Source organism: Thermobia domestica, chromosome 17 (genome assembly GCF_964235325.1).
Source record: "Thermobia domestica chromosome 17, izTheDome1.hap1.1, whole genome shotgun sequence".
NCBI classification, from domain to species: domain Eukaryota; kingdom Metazoa; phylum Arthropoda; class Insecta; order Zygentoma; family Lepismatidae; genus Thermobia; species Thermobia domestica.
This window is the reverse complement of record NC_137470.1, coordinates 53218303-53236364: the sequence shown is the minus strand read 5'-3', so window position 1 is coordinate 53236364 and position 18062 is coordinate 53218303. Positions and strand designations below refer to the sequence as shown.

Genomic DNA, 18062 nt, shown 5'->3' with positions numbered 1-18062 from the left:
TTCCCATTTTAAAATTCTTTCCTACCGGGAAAATACTCAATGGAGGAAGAAGAAGATTGGAAATACAAAGTTGCTTTTGTGAACGTTCTTGTAAATCATTTCATTAACACTGGCAACATAAAATATAAGGGAAGTATAAGAACAGTGTTAAATTCTTATTATATTTCAATTCACAATGTCTGTTGAGACGTCTGTTAAGTTGGAATTGATGTGCAAAGAAGAAATTCCTTATGACTTACCTCAGGAAGATCCACTCGAAGGGAAAGGGTGCACATACGAACTGATGACTGACAACAAAGAGTTAATATTATCTACAACGGAAGAAGAGGAAACAATGGACAAGGATACAGCAATGTATTCTTTGAATCTGAAACTAAACGTTGATAGGGTGAAATCAGAATTTGCAGTAAAAGAAGAGACTGCATTTGAATGTAATACAGAAACTCTAAGAAAAATAGTGGTTCAGGAGACTTCGCGTCCTACTCTAATGACTCCCAACAATTAACAACAAAAAGTTTACATTCAGTTCGGCCAGAAAGGTAATGCTCAATTTTGCATATACTAATTGGCTCAGATAGATAATACGGTTACATGGGTTCGGAAACTTTGTTCGTTAAAAGCAATACTCCACGAGAAATATTTATGTATGGGAGATATCTCTAACGTAAGTTAGTAAACTACAATTTGGAAATGGCATGGCACACATAGACTAGCTGTATAACAAATAAAAATAATAATAAGATCGATACCACTCATACAAATCTCATGTAGTTCATATCTTGATAAAATAATTATTTCTGTATTATTGATTACACATTTCTCACCAATTGTTGCACATATTTGAAATATGGGCTCGACGATATTGTTTTATTTATATACAGACTTCCGTAAAATAACAAATCGCGAAACAAATGGTATTATCCTAAAATTTTCCAAATTTAAACGTGGAATGTATTATATCGGAACAAAAACTATGGACGTTTGCGATTTTACTTAGGATTTAGCTCAAATGTATCTAGCCCCATTTTTCCGGACGGCTTCGATAGACATAATCAAAATACAAGATAAAGAATATTTTAACCAACAATGGATATCCATTAATTGTAATGGTCCACACATCAATCCATTTCTTAGTTGCACTCATTTCTTTCAAGGAAATCGATTTTTTACATTCCCAGGAATCATTTCTATGGTATGGACCTTCATTTCCCTATACAGGATCACTTTAGGGGACTAGTGAACGTACATGATATACGAATTATTGTACAAACAACGTTAACCAGCATATGCTAGATGGCCGGTTAAAATAAGATTACTATGCAGATTATGGCATTACGCAGAATGTACGTAAACGAGGATAGCGCAAAATGCTGTATTTAGGATAACTTATATGTTTTACGTGGTGAATGTGTTCTTGTACGTTCTTAAGTATTTTATAGGTAACATCCTGAAATGCTTTCTTTGCTTGTATATTTGTGTTCCAAAGTAACACAATACATTAGGGACGTAATTTCTTAATTATATGAATTCCTTCGTTCACAAACATTTTTCTAGTTCCGTGTCATGAAGTGCCACATTGAATTTTGATACTTCATTTCGCTTACAGTGGTTGCTAGCTACCGTAACACGGGTTTACTTTGCACATCGGGCATTACTTCCCACAAAATATATAAAGAGTTTCTCAGTTCTCTGTCGGTAAAACCATGAACTGTAAACAGAAAGCTTCAACTAGCCTGTAAGATAGAACATGTAACTGTATTTTGGCTATTATGTTGCGGGTTACCGTCAGATGTAATTACCGGGAGGGTTTGTTTTTGTAATGGTATGGAAAGCAGTCACTGTAGAGACCGCCAAATTTTAAAAGAATTTCCGTCATTGTTATGTCGGTTTCGTAGAACACTAGTGTGCATAATGGGACTTCGATGTAATTGTTGAAATTGAAATGTGAAACGTTTCATAGGTAGGGTTACTTTGCACAATATACAAAAAAGTATGTTGAATATACGTTTCTGTGCAATGTTTTCCCTTCAGTATTTATACGTTTTACTTTCTACATAAAACTACATGCATTTTATTAATATTGATTTTAGAATGATGGTACGGGTATCAGTACTTAGTTTGAATTACCGATATTTATAAAGAAAATTATGTATTTCTGGCACCGACTCAGGAACCACATTCTAATAGTTTAGAATATGTCCCACAAAAGTGCCAACTCACGAACAGTAAAAGTGATCCTCGTGATCTGATTTTATTTGGTTATTTATTTTTCCAGGAATATCATTCGAACCATAAACAGTGGAAGATTTACGGGGTTTGTAACTTTCAGGCTGAAGACCACCGACAATTGCATGATTTTTTTTTTGTTCAAAAAAAAAAAAAAAAAAAAAAAAGGAAAGACCTTAATTAGACTCAAACAGTGTCTTTAATCTATTCAGTCACTTGCTGATACTGTTTTTGGCCGAGTCATTTGTTGGAACTGTTCGTGCCTTTTGTGTGACGACTTTTTTGAAAGATTGTTGGTAGTTCATATTTTTCTCACTAGTTGTCTCTCTACAGTCACTTGGTAGTTTGTTACTTTGCCGTCACATATTCTGTCTACTTTTATGTGTACGATGCGGTGAGGGCGTAATTGAATTTTGGTTTCATGGCGACGATCGAGTTATCAAATGCGATTGAGAAATCGTTTCATGAATTGAATACAAAGAATAATTCTTGTCGTTTTTAAATATGTTTTTATTAGATTCGGATATTAATTCATATCGCTTTGCAACACTGTGTGGTTTATTTGAGTTAGAAAAAACCTGTCATGGTTGTGGTCAGAGGCTGAAGATATTTCCGACGTATAGTAAAATGGGCGTTTATTGGTTAGTCTTGTTTGTAATAATAACACGTGTGCTCCCTTTGATAAATCGACGTCTCTGCGGAAAGGAACATTTTTCAGTAATGTGAAATTGAGTATTGGGCATGTGTTCTTGCTATCTTATTTTTTCGTGAATCATCAATTATGAGTTCATTATTCATGAGTGTTCTGGTATAGCGAAACGGTGAGTGCTTTCGTTTTTTGATGATATTATTTTTATTCTTGATTTTTTTTTTTCATTTGAGTATTTGGCAAAGTATTTGTTTTGCTGCTGGTGGTTCCATTATGTTGGTGAGATGTAATTTATTTTTCCTTGTCATGCTGCACTGATTTATAATTAGTGATGAGGTTTTTTTTTTTTAGTTTTTTTTTTTAGTTTTCGTTCTTACGTTAGCTTTATAGTATTGGTTTGACTAAATATTGTTTTTTCAGGATGTTTTTAAGGTACCTGAGTCGGAGTTGGGGTAGCAGTAGCCCTCATTTAGATATCAATATTGATAGTGCTTCACCTGGATTGATTAGGAATAGTGTTTAGTAACATTTTGGCTCTTGTACTTATAGCATAATTCTTATCATTGTACATTACGCTGACTCGGACAGTAACTGTAACCGGTTCATCTGATCCAATTTCGGGAGCAGTTTAAGAATGATTCCTAAACTGCTCCGCTAACCGGATAAGATTAATCGGTTGCAGTCACTTTTTGACTGAAAGTAAAGATTTGCCTGAAAGTAAAGAAAGTAAAGACTGAAAGTAAAGTGAAGGTAATCTATTGTTAGTGATTCTTACGTGTATAAGGTACAAGCCCACTCCTAAATGTGTAGTGATTCCTAAACAAAAAAAAAAAAAAAAAAAAGGAATAAAGAAAAAATCTTTTTCAGTGAAGGCCTTGTCAAACTACTTTTCTGGATACCCCACTGTCAATAATTTGTTTTCTAACAAGAAATTCCTCCCGGCATCTACCTAAATAGGAAATTTACCTAAAATTTAAAACACAGGAGGCTCCAGTGGTAATGATTTTTTATCTAAACGTTCTTTTGGACCGGTGCAAAGCAACTGCGAGTAGAGGCTGAAATGCCTTCTCCGAGTTTTACGTTTTTTTATGACTTTAAAGCGATACATATTTCAATTTCAACTACTGCATCAAAGTCCCACTATACATGGTAGTATTTTACGAAACTTTTTTAACTTCGAGAGAAATTCATACAGATGATATGTTTCAAATTTTATAAGCCTTTACAGTGACTGCTTTCAATACCTCTACAAGAACAAACTTTCTCTATAATTGGAACTGAATTTAACCGCCAACATTATAGCCAAAATACAGTTACATGTTCCATCTTACGGTGACTGTTGAAACTTCCTCTTTCATGGTTTTCCCAACAGAAAACTGTAAATCTCTTTTAAAATTTTGTGCAAAGTAACGCCCGATGTGCAAAGTCCGTCCGATGTGCAAAGTAACCCCGTCTTATGGTACTTCAAAGTATTTTTATGCAAGACGTCATAGTTTTGAATAAACAGTAGATTATATATCATTATTTTTTTAACTTAACTGGGGAAAAGGAAGTGCTAAAGAGATGATGTTAATTTACGCTTTCTCTCTCTCTCTGTCATCACGTTAGGAAAATGAAGCTCGATTCGTATACTACAGCAAGACGTCATAGTTTCGAATAAACAGTAGGTTATATATCATTATTTTTTTAACTTAACTGGGGAAAAGGAAGTGCTAAAAAGATGATGTTAATTTACGCTTTATCTCTCTCTCTGTCATCACGTTAGGAGAATGAAGATCGATTCGTATACTAATTTATAACAGCAAGTTAATATACACTTCTAACTAACGTTATGGAGAAGGACACTATAGATGTGAAAGAACCCAAAATATTAGGAGGAGTAGAGATGAGAAAATGATCAAACAGGGCCGCTATCAGTATCGAATCCGTAGTCTTCTGGCGCAGTAGGTTTGGCTCATTGGTATTTATTTTGTTTAATTTTTATAATAATAGTTATTATAATTATGATAAGGAATTGCAAAAATATCATGAATAGACATTGAAATCGCAAGAATGTTGCTTTTCTTTTGTATTCTCATCAGTTTCTTATTTCAAATTTCTTTCCGTATGCATTTTTTTCCTGAAGCTAGTGCTATTTCTCCTGGCACCTCGTAAAATACGAATTTGTACATTATTATAATAAGAATTTTTACCTAAATGCTGCGCAAAAAATTCCTATTGTGTATTATTTGTTTAATATAGCATGTATAAGATATAACTGAAAAATATATATTAATAATCATAACCTATTGAGTAATGGAGGACAATACATAGTAATTCCAACGATGTGTAAAAATATTTATAACAATCTTTAAAACTTTCACCACTTGAAATCGAAAACGGCATCAATAATCATTATAGTTGTATACACGTCTCAAATAAATAAAAAAGTAAGAAATTGTGTGTGATTCATATCTAGGCCCATTCGTTGTTTATGATCCTCGAAAATTTTAAGTAATTTCACTTGTCTTTTAAATGGTGTGATTTCAAATTATAACCCCTATGGTGAAAAGCTGAACGCACACCATTAACAGATCCAAATTCAAAACATGTTACAAATAAAACGATTGTGCATAATTTTATAGCTCTTACCTAGATATTCTTATCCTTTTCTAGATTGTAGAAAATAACTAATTATTTCACTCACCGGTTAGCGATAACGTGATCTGAAGTGAAATACTACCACCTCAGTTCCTGAAAGCGCCTAAATGAGATGTCAAAATTTAGAGAAGGTAAAGAATAGAAGAAATGGATAAATTTAATTTTAGTTTCTTTTATCTAAGGACATACTTACAGAGATGTTCACCCTCGCGAGGGTGGCCCTCTCGAGGGCATCCTCACCATCAAGTTCCGTCGCCCAAAGTGACGCGAGGGCGAGGACAAGCTTCCATGCCGAGGGTGAGGGTGCGCGAGGGCGAGGACAAGTTTCGGCAGCGAGGGCGAGGAAAAGCTTCGATGGCGAGGGTGAGGGTGCGCGACGGCGAGGGAAAGCTTCGACGAAGAGGGCGAGGACAAGTTTCGGCAGCGAGGGTGAGGATGCGCGAGGGCGAGGACAAGCTTCGATGGTGGGGTTGAGGGTGCGCGAGGGCGTGCTCTGAGCGTGCCATTTAGGGATGAACGGTGGCTCTGCGATAGATAAATTACCTTTGTTCGAAGGGTCGCATGTTCGATTCCCGTCCAAGTAAGTTCGTGGTGCAGGACATCGTGTTCGTGGGTTTCTGGTGATTCTCCAGTTTCCTACCACATTCTCATTCAACTATTTCTTTTATTATTCACTTCTGTCTCCTTTAGCATTTAGCTTGCATAATCGTGGGATCTTAAACTAAAGATTTCATTTTTCATTTGCCTTTACGTATTTGTAGTGTAAGGAATCCTTGAGACAACGTTTGAAAGATATTATTTCATAATTGTGGGAATTACTGAAAACAAAATTTCCAACAATGATAGCTGCCAAAAATGAACCAAAACCAAAGTGATAAAGTGCACAAATTGGTCCCTAGGGTAGTTTTTTAAGACAAAGATTCATATTTATGGCAATTATTGAAAAGAATTCAAAATTTTAACATTGCTAAGGTAGGACAAATGTATCTCTATTAGTGGTAAATATTAACAATATTTGAGCATCGAAATTAACCTTACAAGCACATTGACACATTTCAGTTTATATTTTAAAATACCAATTAACTTAGATTCACATTCAAATCAATGACGTCATTCATGTTATAGATTAGAGTGGGTATATATTTCCGAGTGATAATTCAACAATAGTGTTCTGAAGTATTTTATTAGTTTGCTGACGGAGTTTCAAAATTAAGCTCTTTAGATCTTTCCCTTTGAATTTGTTGAAGTTCCTCAGTTATGCTACATACATCAGGGATTGCCAACGTGTTGACTGTCAAATTCTGAAAGATAGTCCGCGGCAGTCACTCTACCGCCACTCATCAAACTTCACCCTCACCCTCATGAGAGCCGCCCTTGTGTGGCTGAATAATTATGCTTGCACCGAAGTTCAAGGAACATTTTGAAGTAAAGGCATTGGATACTGTTGATAAATGATGTAAACGTCACTATCAACCGAGATCTCCATTGTAACAGTTGTTCCATTTTAGGTGTTCCACAGTAAGTTATACGATGATATGTTTAGTTTCCTTTCTTTAGGACGTATGTTAAGCAAGGGCGGATCCAGGACGGAGTTCTGGTGGGGGTAGTGGTTGTAATACTGCTACTTAGAGCTACTTTTAAGAGCTCAAAAATCTGGGATGCGTTTTATATGTATATATAAAATAAAGAAGTTTCCTCTTCTGGGGGGAGCTACCGCTTCCCCTGGATACGCCACTGACGATAAGGAAATAATTCAACAAATAGGTTGAATAATTGATGCTCTGATCCTCACGAAGGAGGCCCTCTCGAGGCCTCCTCACCCTCAATTACCCTCGCCCTCAATGATATGAAGGCGAGGGCGAGGAAAAGTTTTGAGCACGAAGGCGAGGGCGAGCGAGGATAATGGACAACTTCTATCGCGTGGGCGAGGGTGCGCGAGGGCGAGGACAAGATTCGATGTCGAGGGTGAGGGTGGAAAGTACAAAGTAAGTTTCAATTCGTTCGATTTCAAGCGCTTTCCATATGGAATTTTTGTTTGCGCTGCTCTGAGCCTATCGTAGAAGTATATACTTGACATCCTGTTATTTCTAGTAGAAGACGCAAGTAACTCGTGAGTAACTTTTTTTTTAATGAAGAAGGAGTTTTAATGTCCGTACTGACAAACAATGAAAGTAATTTTGAGCGTAGCATTAAACTTGTTCCAAACTTGGTGATCAGAACGGCTCCTACTCTGCGGATGGTATAATGTGAGATCGTTTCATTTCTTTAGGCGAGTGAAATGAATTGAGATCTTATTTGGGAATATAAAGGAATGTAAGAATAACCCAGGTTCAAACCATGAAAAATTTTCCAACCATTCTATTTGAAACACGTTTCGAACTTTAAAAGCTATTGCCTGTTATTTTGCTTCTAACTGCAGAGAATGTAATTTGAGATCATGTCTTTCTTATTAGGTGAGTGAAATACATTTTGTTGCTCTCTTTTAGATTTTAGACAGAAGTGTAAATCACCACAGATACAAAAAATGAAAAAAAAATGAAATCTTTGAGTTTTACGTCCCACGACTATGCCGGTTAGGCTAAAGGAGACGGTGATAATGAGAGATGAGTGAAATGGTGGAATGAAGGAAGTGGGAGGAAACGGGAGTACCCCGAGAAAACCCACGAGCACGGCGTTTGTCCACCACAAAGTTCACTTGGCGGGGGCTGGGATTGAACCCGGGACCCCTAGCACCAGAGGTGAACGCTCTACCACTGAGCCACCGCGCCCCCCACCACAGATACAAGTCCCAAAGGATTTTCTATTTTTTTTGTTAAGAAAAGCTTTCGAATAGAATATTAAGAATAGATTTATCAATAGAGAATAACTTTGTGAAGTATCCTTTTTGACAAAATAGAATCCTAATAACAAAAAATGTGCCTGACGTCGGTTTCTTCTTTTTGGGTTTCCTTTAAAGGGGGTGGTCATTATGACCACAAATCGATTTCTAAGTACCGTTAGTTTCAATTTTCTTTATGGGGCAGCAGCATTTTATCAGATAATGTTCTCGTTGTACCTTTGAAAAGGGTATTTTATAAACGAATTTTCGTTGTTCTATATAGGACTCCTGTAGGCTATCATCATCATTATTATTTAAATTCATTCGAGAGCGATGTTAAGTCAAACTTCATTGTGGGTTAATGAGATGTACTCATAAAATGCCAGCGAAGCGTTATTTATTTATTTATAAATTAGCCCTGTACAGTCCAGATTAAGAATATTATCGTAAATGCGATATTATGAAGTGCATCTCGTCTTTCGAACAAAATTTCTTAGTAACAGAAAAATACACCATGTAAGCTGCATTTCATTCTCGAATCCAGGTTTAAATTAGGAAAGCACGATGATGCCTATGAATCCAAAGTTTTATGGGGGAAAGATAGAAACTGTTTTAAGAAAAACTATTGTCTACTTTTATTATATTTCTTACACGGGGGAGTATATTTTATGATCCAATCGAAAATGCAGGAACGTGAGAATACCAGGAATCAAGACTGACGAGAAGGTTATGGAGCTAATGGTTTATAGTTTACTTGTGTATCCGTTTTTGAATATATTTTGTGTTTTCGCGTATTTTTCGCTTTCTTTAATTTGCACCTTTTTGTCAATTTTTAATTTTTTTTCACATTATTTTCGATTGAATTCCACCAATATATGAGTTTTCTATCATTTTGTCAGTTCTTGTGTGTATTGATAGCTTCTACCACACATCATACTGCCTTTTTGGACAGGTCCATATTTTTGCAATTGAAGCTGTAAACGCTGAGCTATTCTATATAAATTCAGGAAGTTCAGGAGTGAAGCCTTAAAAGTTAAAGTTAGATTTTACATTTCAAATGAAATTGACATTTGTTCGATTAGCACTTGCTGATGGCTCAAAGCTCATAGGATACAGGCTTGGGTGTCGTTTTAAAGCTGATCAACAGTTGTATGTGGAGTATTATTACAAACTATCCTCGCAGACCGTTTAAACGCTCAAAATTGTAAGTTTCAAAACCACATAATTTTATTCCGTTACACCCAATAAAACATCTACATCAAACATAAGGTGAAGACTCTGGCGGTCAAGAGAACTAACTTTCGAAGTAGGCATATTTATGCCTAGGAAATTGACTCTTCATTGTGGAATATAAGCTGGAAGGAGAACCACGACGTAATTCACTCATTGGTAGACCTTCGAGTGCAGTGCGATGTGGTTCTCTTAGTTTGCATGTAGTGATCCGGCGAGTATTTTTCCGAATATAAATAAACGTTATTGGAAACGTCATGTATAACTTAGATCCCTTATATTAATGGACTTCAATTGAGCTGTATGAAAGCAGTGAACTAAATGAATTTTCGAACTATCAGTAACCAGATTATACTTTGTAGTTTCTCATAATTTGTGATAAATTATCACTTTAGGAAACAGTGGTGGATAAACTCAAATGAAAAGGTGATGTAACAATATGCCAATCTACCTTTTTTGTGGTATTTGGCATCCTGCTTTTTACACATATTTGTTGACAGCCCGAAAATGGAGTTATGATAGTTGACTTGGGTTTCAGACAGATTAATTACTATTGATGCACTGCCACTATATATATATAGTGTGTGGAAGTGTATCATATATATATATATATATATATATATATATATATATATATATATATATATAACATTTAACTTTTATTACTTTGATTTGTTTATATGACATGAAGCAAGGACATTCTTACTTTATATCAGAAATATTTTCAATTGTGAATTATCATGACAAAGTTTATTAATTAAGACATCTTTATTCACTTTATTTAGTATATCCCTTTCATGCTGCATTAACATAAACGATTCAAGTTTGTTTTGACCGAGATTCGCCCTTAATCTTTATTTAATACTAACGAGAATGAAAAACGCTCGTTTACAACTTTTACAGCTTTACGCTCGCTTTTTTTTTTACTTGTGTAAAAGGGATAGTAAGGAGGAACTTTTATATTTTAAAGAGGTATGTATAACGTAAGGCATACATGCGATAAACATATATGATTTTGAAAGCACACGTAAGGCAAGACTTGCAAGTTTACTTTGATTTCCTACATCCCTGGTTGAATATCGCCTCACCATGCTTCCTCTTCATACTCACTACTTATATATTCAATATCATATTCACTCACAACATCTCCTTGCGATGTCTTGGACCAAATATCTGCATTCAATTCTAGTTCTTCGATTGGTTTCCCTTTACCTATGCCGCAGATTTTGTTCATTACATTTCAATGTATTTCGTCTTTAAAATCGGAATTCCGCCTTGGATCGAAACATACCAAGTCCCATTTGACATTTTCGTGTTTCGAAAAGCGATTAGACCCACTTTGAATGATTCTGTTAAGGACATCACTGAAATCACATAGTCTGAAACTTTTCTTTTCTGTATCCTTGATTTCATGACATGCCAATTCAGATGATGCATCGATATTGCATATTTGTGATTTATTTCAATTTTTTTTAGCTATTTTGGGCAATGGAGCTACTTAAAAGTGCACAATCTGTTGTTAAAAAGGAGATGAAAAAATATATAGAAGATATGTTGGTTTTAGGTAGATAATCTGTAATTGTGGTTACAGTAATAACATTAGAGTTTTTGTCTCGGTTTGATATGGCAAATGGTAATTGTTAATGGAGATTACAGAATAAAAAGTAGTTGTGGTGAATGTGATGTGTCTAATTTGAAAGTTATGCAATCACTAGTTATTACAAAGATACGTATAAACGAAGAGTGCCTGTTAGTGGTGACTTATCTTAGTATTCGAACTGGTTTAATGTGACAAAAAATCATTAAATTTAATTATAACGTTACAATCACACGAAAACAATTTATGGGAAGAAATATTTTACACTATCGCTGGGAAAGGTAGGCACAGTTTATATGATTTGATCACAGCAAAACGCATGTTCCCTCCTGCATTCTTCGGCACCTACCCCTCTGCAACTCCCTACAACCCTTGCAACCTCCCGCTACGCGCGACACTCAATCTGTTACGCTCCTTGTGGCTACTGCTTTGAAACAAATGCAGAGTATAAGAACTAATTCTTCCATATCTGTAGTTTGGTGTGCAGAAGATACATACTTCTGGGTCGTGATCGCAGTGGGTCATGGTGAGTGGTTGGTCGTAATGGGTCATGGTGGTGGTGGGTCGCAGTGAGTCGCGTGCTTTTGACCCACGATCGACTTACTCAATGACCTACTCCATCTGTGGCTCTACAGTTACTCAAATTTAAACGAAAGTTTTCTGATAATACTTTGTGTCGAAAAAATTCTACTGTACGTTTTCAGGACAATAACTGTAATAAATGAATTGAATATAATTGAACACTGAAGCATGTAATAATTTAACTTGTGGCGTCTGCAGATGTAATTATAAAAGCTTTGCTACAAAAATATATACAAAGACCATAATTCAGTTACCTCTGAAATACAAAGTAACAAAATAATGTATAAGATTCAGTCTACAGAGCAATTGTTGCTTAAAGGGTAGGATACACTATTTCGAGAATGGATATAAGACGAGAAATGTTTGCGATACTTTTTGTCTTGTCTCGATTCTTATCTTCAAAGCATGACGATCGTGTGAGTTAGCCTTGTCCCGTCTCGAATGAAAATGTTAAGTCTCATCCCGATTTTGTTTGGTTTGTTTTAGCATCGAGATGAGAAATTCGTCTTTTCATGGGCAACACTACACAAAACCGAAATATATATATATTTTTTTTTTTGCCTAACATCACGTTTCTGCTTGTAATGGTATCACCTGAGCGATAATAAGTTTTTAATTTTTAAATATTCTTCGAGATAATTATTATTATCACTAGTATTATACCTGAAAATTTGATGGTTCAATTTTTGAAACAAACAAGTACTCAAATATTTGAATGTAATAGAGCGTGTTTTATCGCCATCAAAATTCATAAAGTAATTACAAAAGTTGCTCGACGTGTATTCGATCGAAAAACTTCCAGATTACTGGTCAAGCACCTAGACCAATGAACCACGATCACTACGCTGTAAATGATTCGTCTTTAGTCTGGTTACGTTAAGTTTCTCTGCCTCTGCAAGGAAAGTTGTATGTTATTGTTTCTTCTTCGTTTCAAAAAACCTTTCGTTTTCCTTTCATGATGATATAAGTGAATGGTCTTCGGTAGAGTTTATATTAATAAGTTGAGTTGTTCTTAATCCTTTGGTTCGCAAGTTTGTTTTTTCTCCACACGAAACTACAGATAGGACAGATTTAGTTCTCATACTGTGCATTTGTTGCAAAGCAGCCGCCATTACCAGGTCAAAGACTTATTACCGCCACGATATAAATGATTGTTCAATTTGATAAAATGAAACAAACTACAGCCTCTTATTTTGAGAATAGAGAGATATGGAGACTTCTCAGTGGTACTCCATTTCATATTTCTGAAATAGTTCATGTAATAAAACAAATTAAGCTTAATTTTATCATGAAATTTAGCGAATGATTACATTTTCTTTTCTTTTTTTTTTTTTTTTTTTTTTGCTACTTAATCATTATCTCCATTCACATTTCCTTGTTTGTTGAATTTGTTACAGGGGCGATAACGTATTAGCTTACAACGGAGAAGAGAGTAAGTTTATTACATTAAAGGAAACCATTTCTCATTCAGATGAGGAATTTCATACTTCGATGCAGTTTGGCAAAGGATTTCATCGATCACGTTTGACAGGACATATGCTGACACAGGCGAAAGAAGAGCGTAATACGTATAAAAAGAGTGATAAACGCTTTAGTCAAAGTTCAACTTTGTCAAGTGGTAAGTTAGTACATACAGGTGAGAGGACATACATCTGCAGAGTGTGTGGAAAGAAATTTAGTGTATGCTAAGTTTGGCTACGCACATGTTAATTCATACAGGAGCAAAGTTACACACATCCCAAGAGTGCGGTAAGGGATTTAGTCGACGTTCAAGTTTGGCTGCAAATATATTAAGCCACACAGAAGATAAACGTTACACGTGCCAAGAATGTGGTAGGGCATTCCAACGACGTTCAAGTTTGGTTAAACACATGTTAATCCACACAGGAGAAAAACCTCACACATGCCAAGAGTGTGCTAAGGCATTTAATCGACGTTCAACTTTGGCTACACACATGTTAACCCATACAGGAGAGAAATATTATATGTGCCAAGAGTGTGGTCGGGCATTTAATCGACGTCCAAGTTTGGTTACACACATGTTAATCCACATAGAAGAAAAACCTCACAAATTCCAAGACTGTGATAAGGTATTTAGATTACGTTCACATTTGGCTACACACATGTTAATCCACACAGGAGAAAAACCTCACACGTGTCAAAAGTGTGGTAAGGCATTTAGTTTACGTTCAAGTTTGGCTCCACACATGTTAATCCACACAGGAGAAAGACCTCACAAGTGCCAAGTGTGTGCTAAGGCATTTAATCAACGTTCGAGTTTGGCTACACACATGTTAATCCACACAGGAGAAAGACGACACAAATGCCGAGAGTGTAGTAAGGGGTTTAGTCTACGTTCAAATTTGGTTAGACACATGTTAATCCACACAGGAGATAAACCATACACATGCCAAGAGTGTGGTAGGGGATTTAGTCTACGTTCAAATTTCGTTACACACATGTTCATCCACACAGAAGAAAAGCCTCACAAATGCTTAGAGTGTGGTAAGGCATTTAATCGACGTTCAAGTTTGGCAACACACATGTTAATCCACACAGGAGAAAACCGTCACAAGTGTCAATAGTGTGGTAAGGCATTTAATCAATGTTCGTGTTTGGTTACACACATGTTAATCCATACATGAAAAACATCACACGTGCGAAGAGTGTAGAATGGGATTTAGTTTGGCTGGACATGTTAGTACACAAAGGAGCAAAATCTCAGACGTGGCTACTCTTTGGAATGGAATTTGTTTAACTTTCATACGTGTTGACCCACACGATGACAACCTCACACTTGAAAAATGGGGGAAAGAGTATAGTATAAGAATACAAAAGAGATGCAAGTAGCGTAACATAGCATTTACTCAACGTTAACATATAGCAAATTAAACTTTCATTCACACAGGACAAAAGTCTCACACGCGCGGAGAGTGTACAAAAACATTTACTGGCAGCTCACATTGCGGAAATCGCATGTTAAAACACAGTTCAGTAACCAAACACATGCGAAATGTTCAATACGGTTTAGTTTGGGATCAGCTTTTGCAAGACACGTAACTAGACATAGCATATAGAAAAGAATTGACGCACTCACAAGTTGTTATGTCAATTTTTGGAAGAAATGTTAAGAGTTAAATAAATACACTGCTAAAAAGCTCTACAATAGAATAAAACATTAAAGGAATCAGACCCCATTAAGCCCATCAAATGCGTACCTGGTCTTTGTAATGGAATGTGAGTTTTGGAAGACAAGTTCTTAAGTCCGTATTTTGAGGTCAGATGTTACGGGAAATTAGTTCCGCATCTACTCTACGTACGGCGCTTCTGCTTTGCCGCCACAGGGATTGCTGCATAGAGAAAAGATGGCTGACGTCGAGGCAGATTCGAGTGACGATTCGACAAGTTTATTTTTTTTTTAAGATAAAAACTCCAAATATACCCCTTCTTGATAGTTCTTATATGTAAGGGAGTTGCCTCATATGTAAGAGGCAACAACTTTAAGCAACATCGATAATGTGGATGCACCTTCCTCATCAGCTACAAGTGTAGATCCAGCGGAAAAGCATGTTCCATGTCTTGCAATACTAGGATTTGCTGCCGATACATGGTTGCACAGTTCCATTCGACATGATTACTGACAGAAACTTCGGCAAATTTAAGATTAGAAGCGATCAAAACATCAAGTCCTGGTCCCTTCCACGTACTTTAAACTGATCAGAAAAACTTTATGCAATAATTGTATTCAGGTTGTGTGTGTCAAAAAATGACTCACTAATAATAGGGAACATGATTGCTCTCCAGTTGTTGACGTCTTTGATTTCAAAGCGAATTTAATGGCATTCTTATCCAAAGTGTTAATGACTTTACCGGAGTACGTGCTGTATGTTCGGAAAGAGGGTGTGCACTAAAAGTTCGTCACACAGTTCCTCTATTCTTTTTCGCTCTCAATCGTTTCTGAAGCGCGGGATGATGATGTAAAGCAAATGTGCATGTGGGTTGTTAAAAATAAAGTTCGTAGCTATGTTTCGTATTCTTAACCTATTCTTTATTGTGTACTCAGAAGTTACTGAGTATAGACTGATTCCATTTCAAATCGTCCAGGCAAACCAAAATTGGTCCCCATCATAGTCTCAGATTTCATTTATTTTTTTTATATGGGATATACATGCAATATCATTAGACCCATATTTTTTCTTTTTGCTGAAAAAATTTTTTTCTTCGATATACAGCGTTCCAAAATGGCTGCCCTCCTCTCGGATTGCTCCAAAAAATGAAAAACATGTCAAATTAAAAGTTTTGTTGTAAAGAAACGATTGTACTTAATAACATAATCACAATAGCAGGAAGAGTATAAGGTTGTATGTTTCGGTGGAGGGCTAAAATTCGTCTATTGGTCCAATAGAAATCACGCAATTCGCTCGCAATTTTGCCAACTTTGGTGAAATTTTTGCCAACTTCAAACATATTTTTTTTCTGTCCTCACGAGTAATATCAACCATCTGCTTCTAGCATCGATATCTACTCCATAAGGTCTCTTGAAAATGTAAAGGACTTACGTTTCTGATTATTACAACCCACGTTATAGCATGATGAAAAGCTGAAAATTTCATTAAGACGCCATGTTTGGACGCCATTTTCTCAAAAAACCCACCTTTTAAAAATCTGATTTTTTTCCATGTATTGGAGAAGTACCTAAGTATTTAATATCCGTTAACCGTTCATGCGGCTGAAGCTCCTAACATTCGCAATTAATTATTGAAATTTCGATTTTTGCACTTGGAATGTAAATATTTCCTATGGGCATTTAGGTCCTGTACACAAGGCGATTTGAAAGGGAGTATGAAAATTTTGAGATGAATCCTGACATCAAATCCAGTAGAAAAGTTCCTATAAACATGAGTCGAATTCCGCTTCGTTTTCGAGTTACAAGGTTTCCAACTCGGGACCCAAAATCGGCTTGGGGCAATGGAAAATAAAATATAAATTTCACGTTAAATCAGAACTATGTGTTAAAGTTATGATGAAATTCAGAAAATTGATTTGTATCAATATGATGATTTTTACGAGCGTTGCAATCCGGTAAGCAGTGCTGCCAACTTGGTAGAATTTTCTTTCCAAATGACACTCCGTGGTTTTTATTTGATATTTGGTATTCATTAATGATTGTAAACATCACATGAAGCACAATTTTCCCCACATCACCACAGTTTTCGAAAAATTACATGTATTTCATTAAAAGGTTTTATCCAGTGCGTTATTGATAGTTTGCAACATTAAGTGTGAAATTTACTTGATATTTGCTATCATTAGTTAAACCAAAAAGTCAAATAAAAATTGTCTGTGTAAGTTGTAATAATAATAATAATAATAACAATAATAATAAAGAAGAAGAAGAATTTTTTTTATTATTGCAAAATCTCTCGTAACACTACACATCAAGTTCGAACTTGTTCAAGAAGTTCTGCTGCAACCACGAAACAGTTTATTACGTGATTCGGTGTCGTGAACATCGTCCTAGTGTTCTCTGGAACCATGAAAACTGTTTTCACTGGTAACGTGACATTGTAGTGCACTAATTACAGTGTTTGTATGAATAACAATGGAGAAGTCCTATTACAGTAAGGACCGTATTAAGTGTTGATTATTCTAAAAGACATAAGATAATTGTGTACAGAAAGAATATTTGACAAAAATTTTATCTTGCGATAAAATATATGTATTGTGTACAACACGTCTGCCAAAACGTAGAATTAGGAGAGGATGATTATTTCTCTAAAGGATGCTTTGAATATTTACCGTGAAAAACGTGAATGTGTGTGAGATACTGGTGACCACGAAAGGTGTAAATATGAAATTATGCACCAGCAAGATAAAGAATTTGTTCTTCTGAATGTAGTTTTAGAAACCATTAACCAGACAGTTAACATGCTAAACATGGATGTGTTGCCATTAAAACGGCTGTTATCGGTGAAACCTAGATTACGGTGAAGGATTCACCTCTCAACATTTCTCATACTGCCTTTCAAATCGCCTTGTGTACAGGACACAAATAATCATCCTCCCCTAATAGTACGTTTGGGCAGATACGCTGTACGCAATCCATATATTTTACCGCAAGATAAAATTTTTGTCTAGAATTCTTTCTGTGCACAATCCTTTTATGGCTTTTAGCATAATCAACACATTTAATACGGTCCTTACTGTAATAGGACTTCCCCATTGTTATTCACACAAACACTTAACTAGTGCACTATAATGTCATGCTAACAGTGAAAACAATTTTCAGAGAACACTAGGACGATGGTCACGACACCGAA

General features: G+C 35.7%; 1 protein-coding gene across 1 annotated transcript; it reads left to right on the top strand.

The window, feature by feature from the left end:
- LOC145674567 (uncharacterized) lies at nucleotides 1–17258 on the top strand. The gene is made up of 2 exons (XM_081744755.1): nucleotides 1–539; nucleotides 13140–17258. Exon 1 carries the CDS (start codon nucleotides 176–178, stop codon nucleotides 503–505), a length of 330 nt encoding a protein of 109 aa, XP_081600881.1. The 5' UTR covers nucleotides 1–175; the 3' UTR covers nucleotides 506–539; nucleotides 13140–17258.
- Nucleotides 17259–18062: the final 804 nt, after the last annotated feature.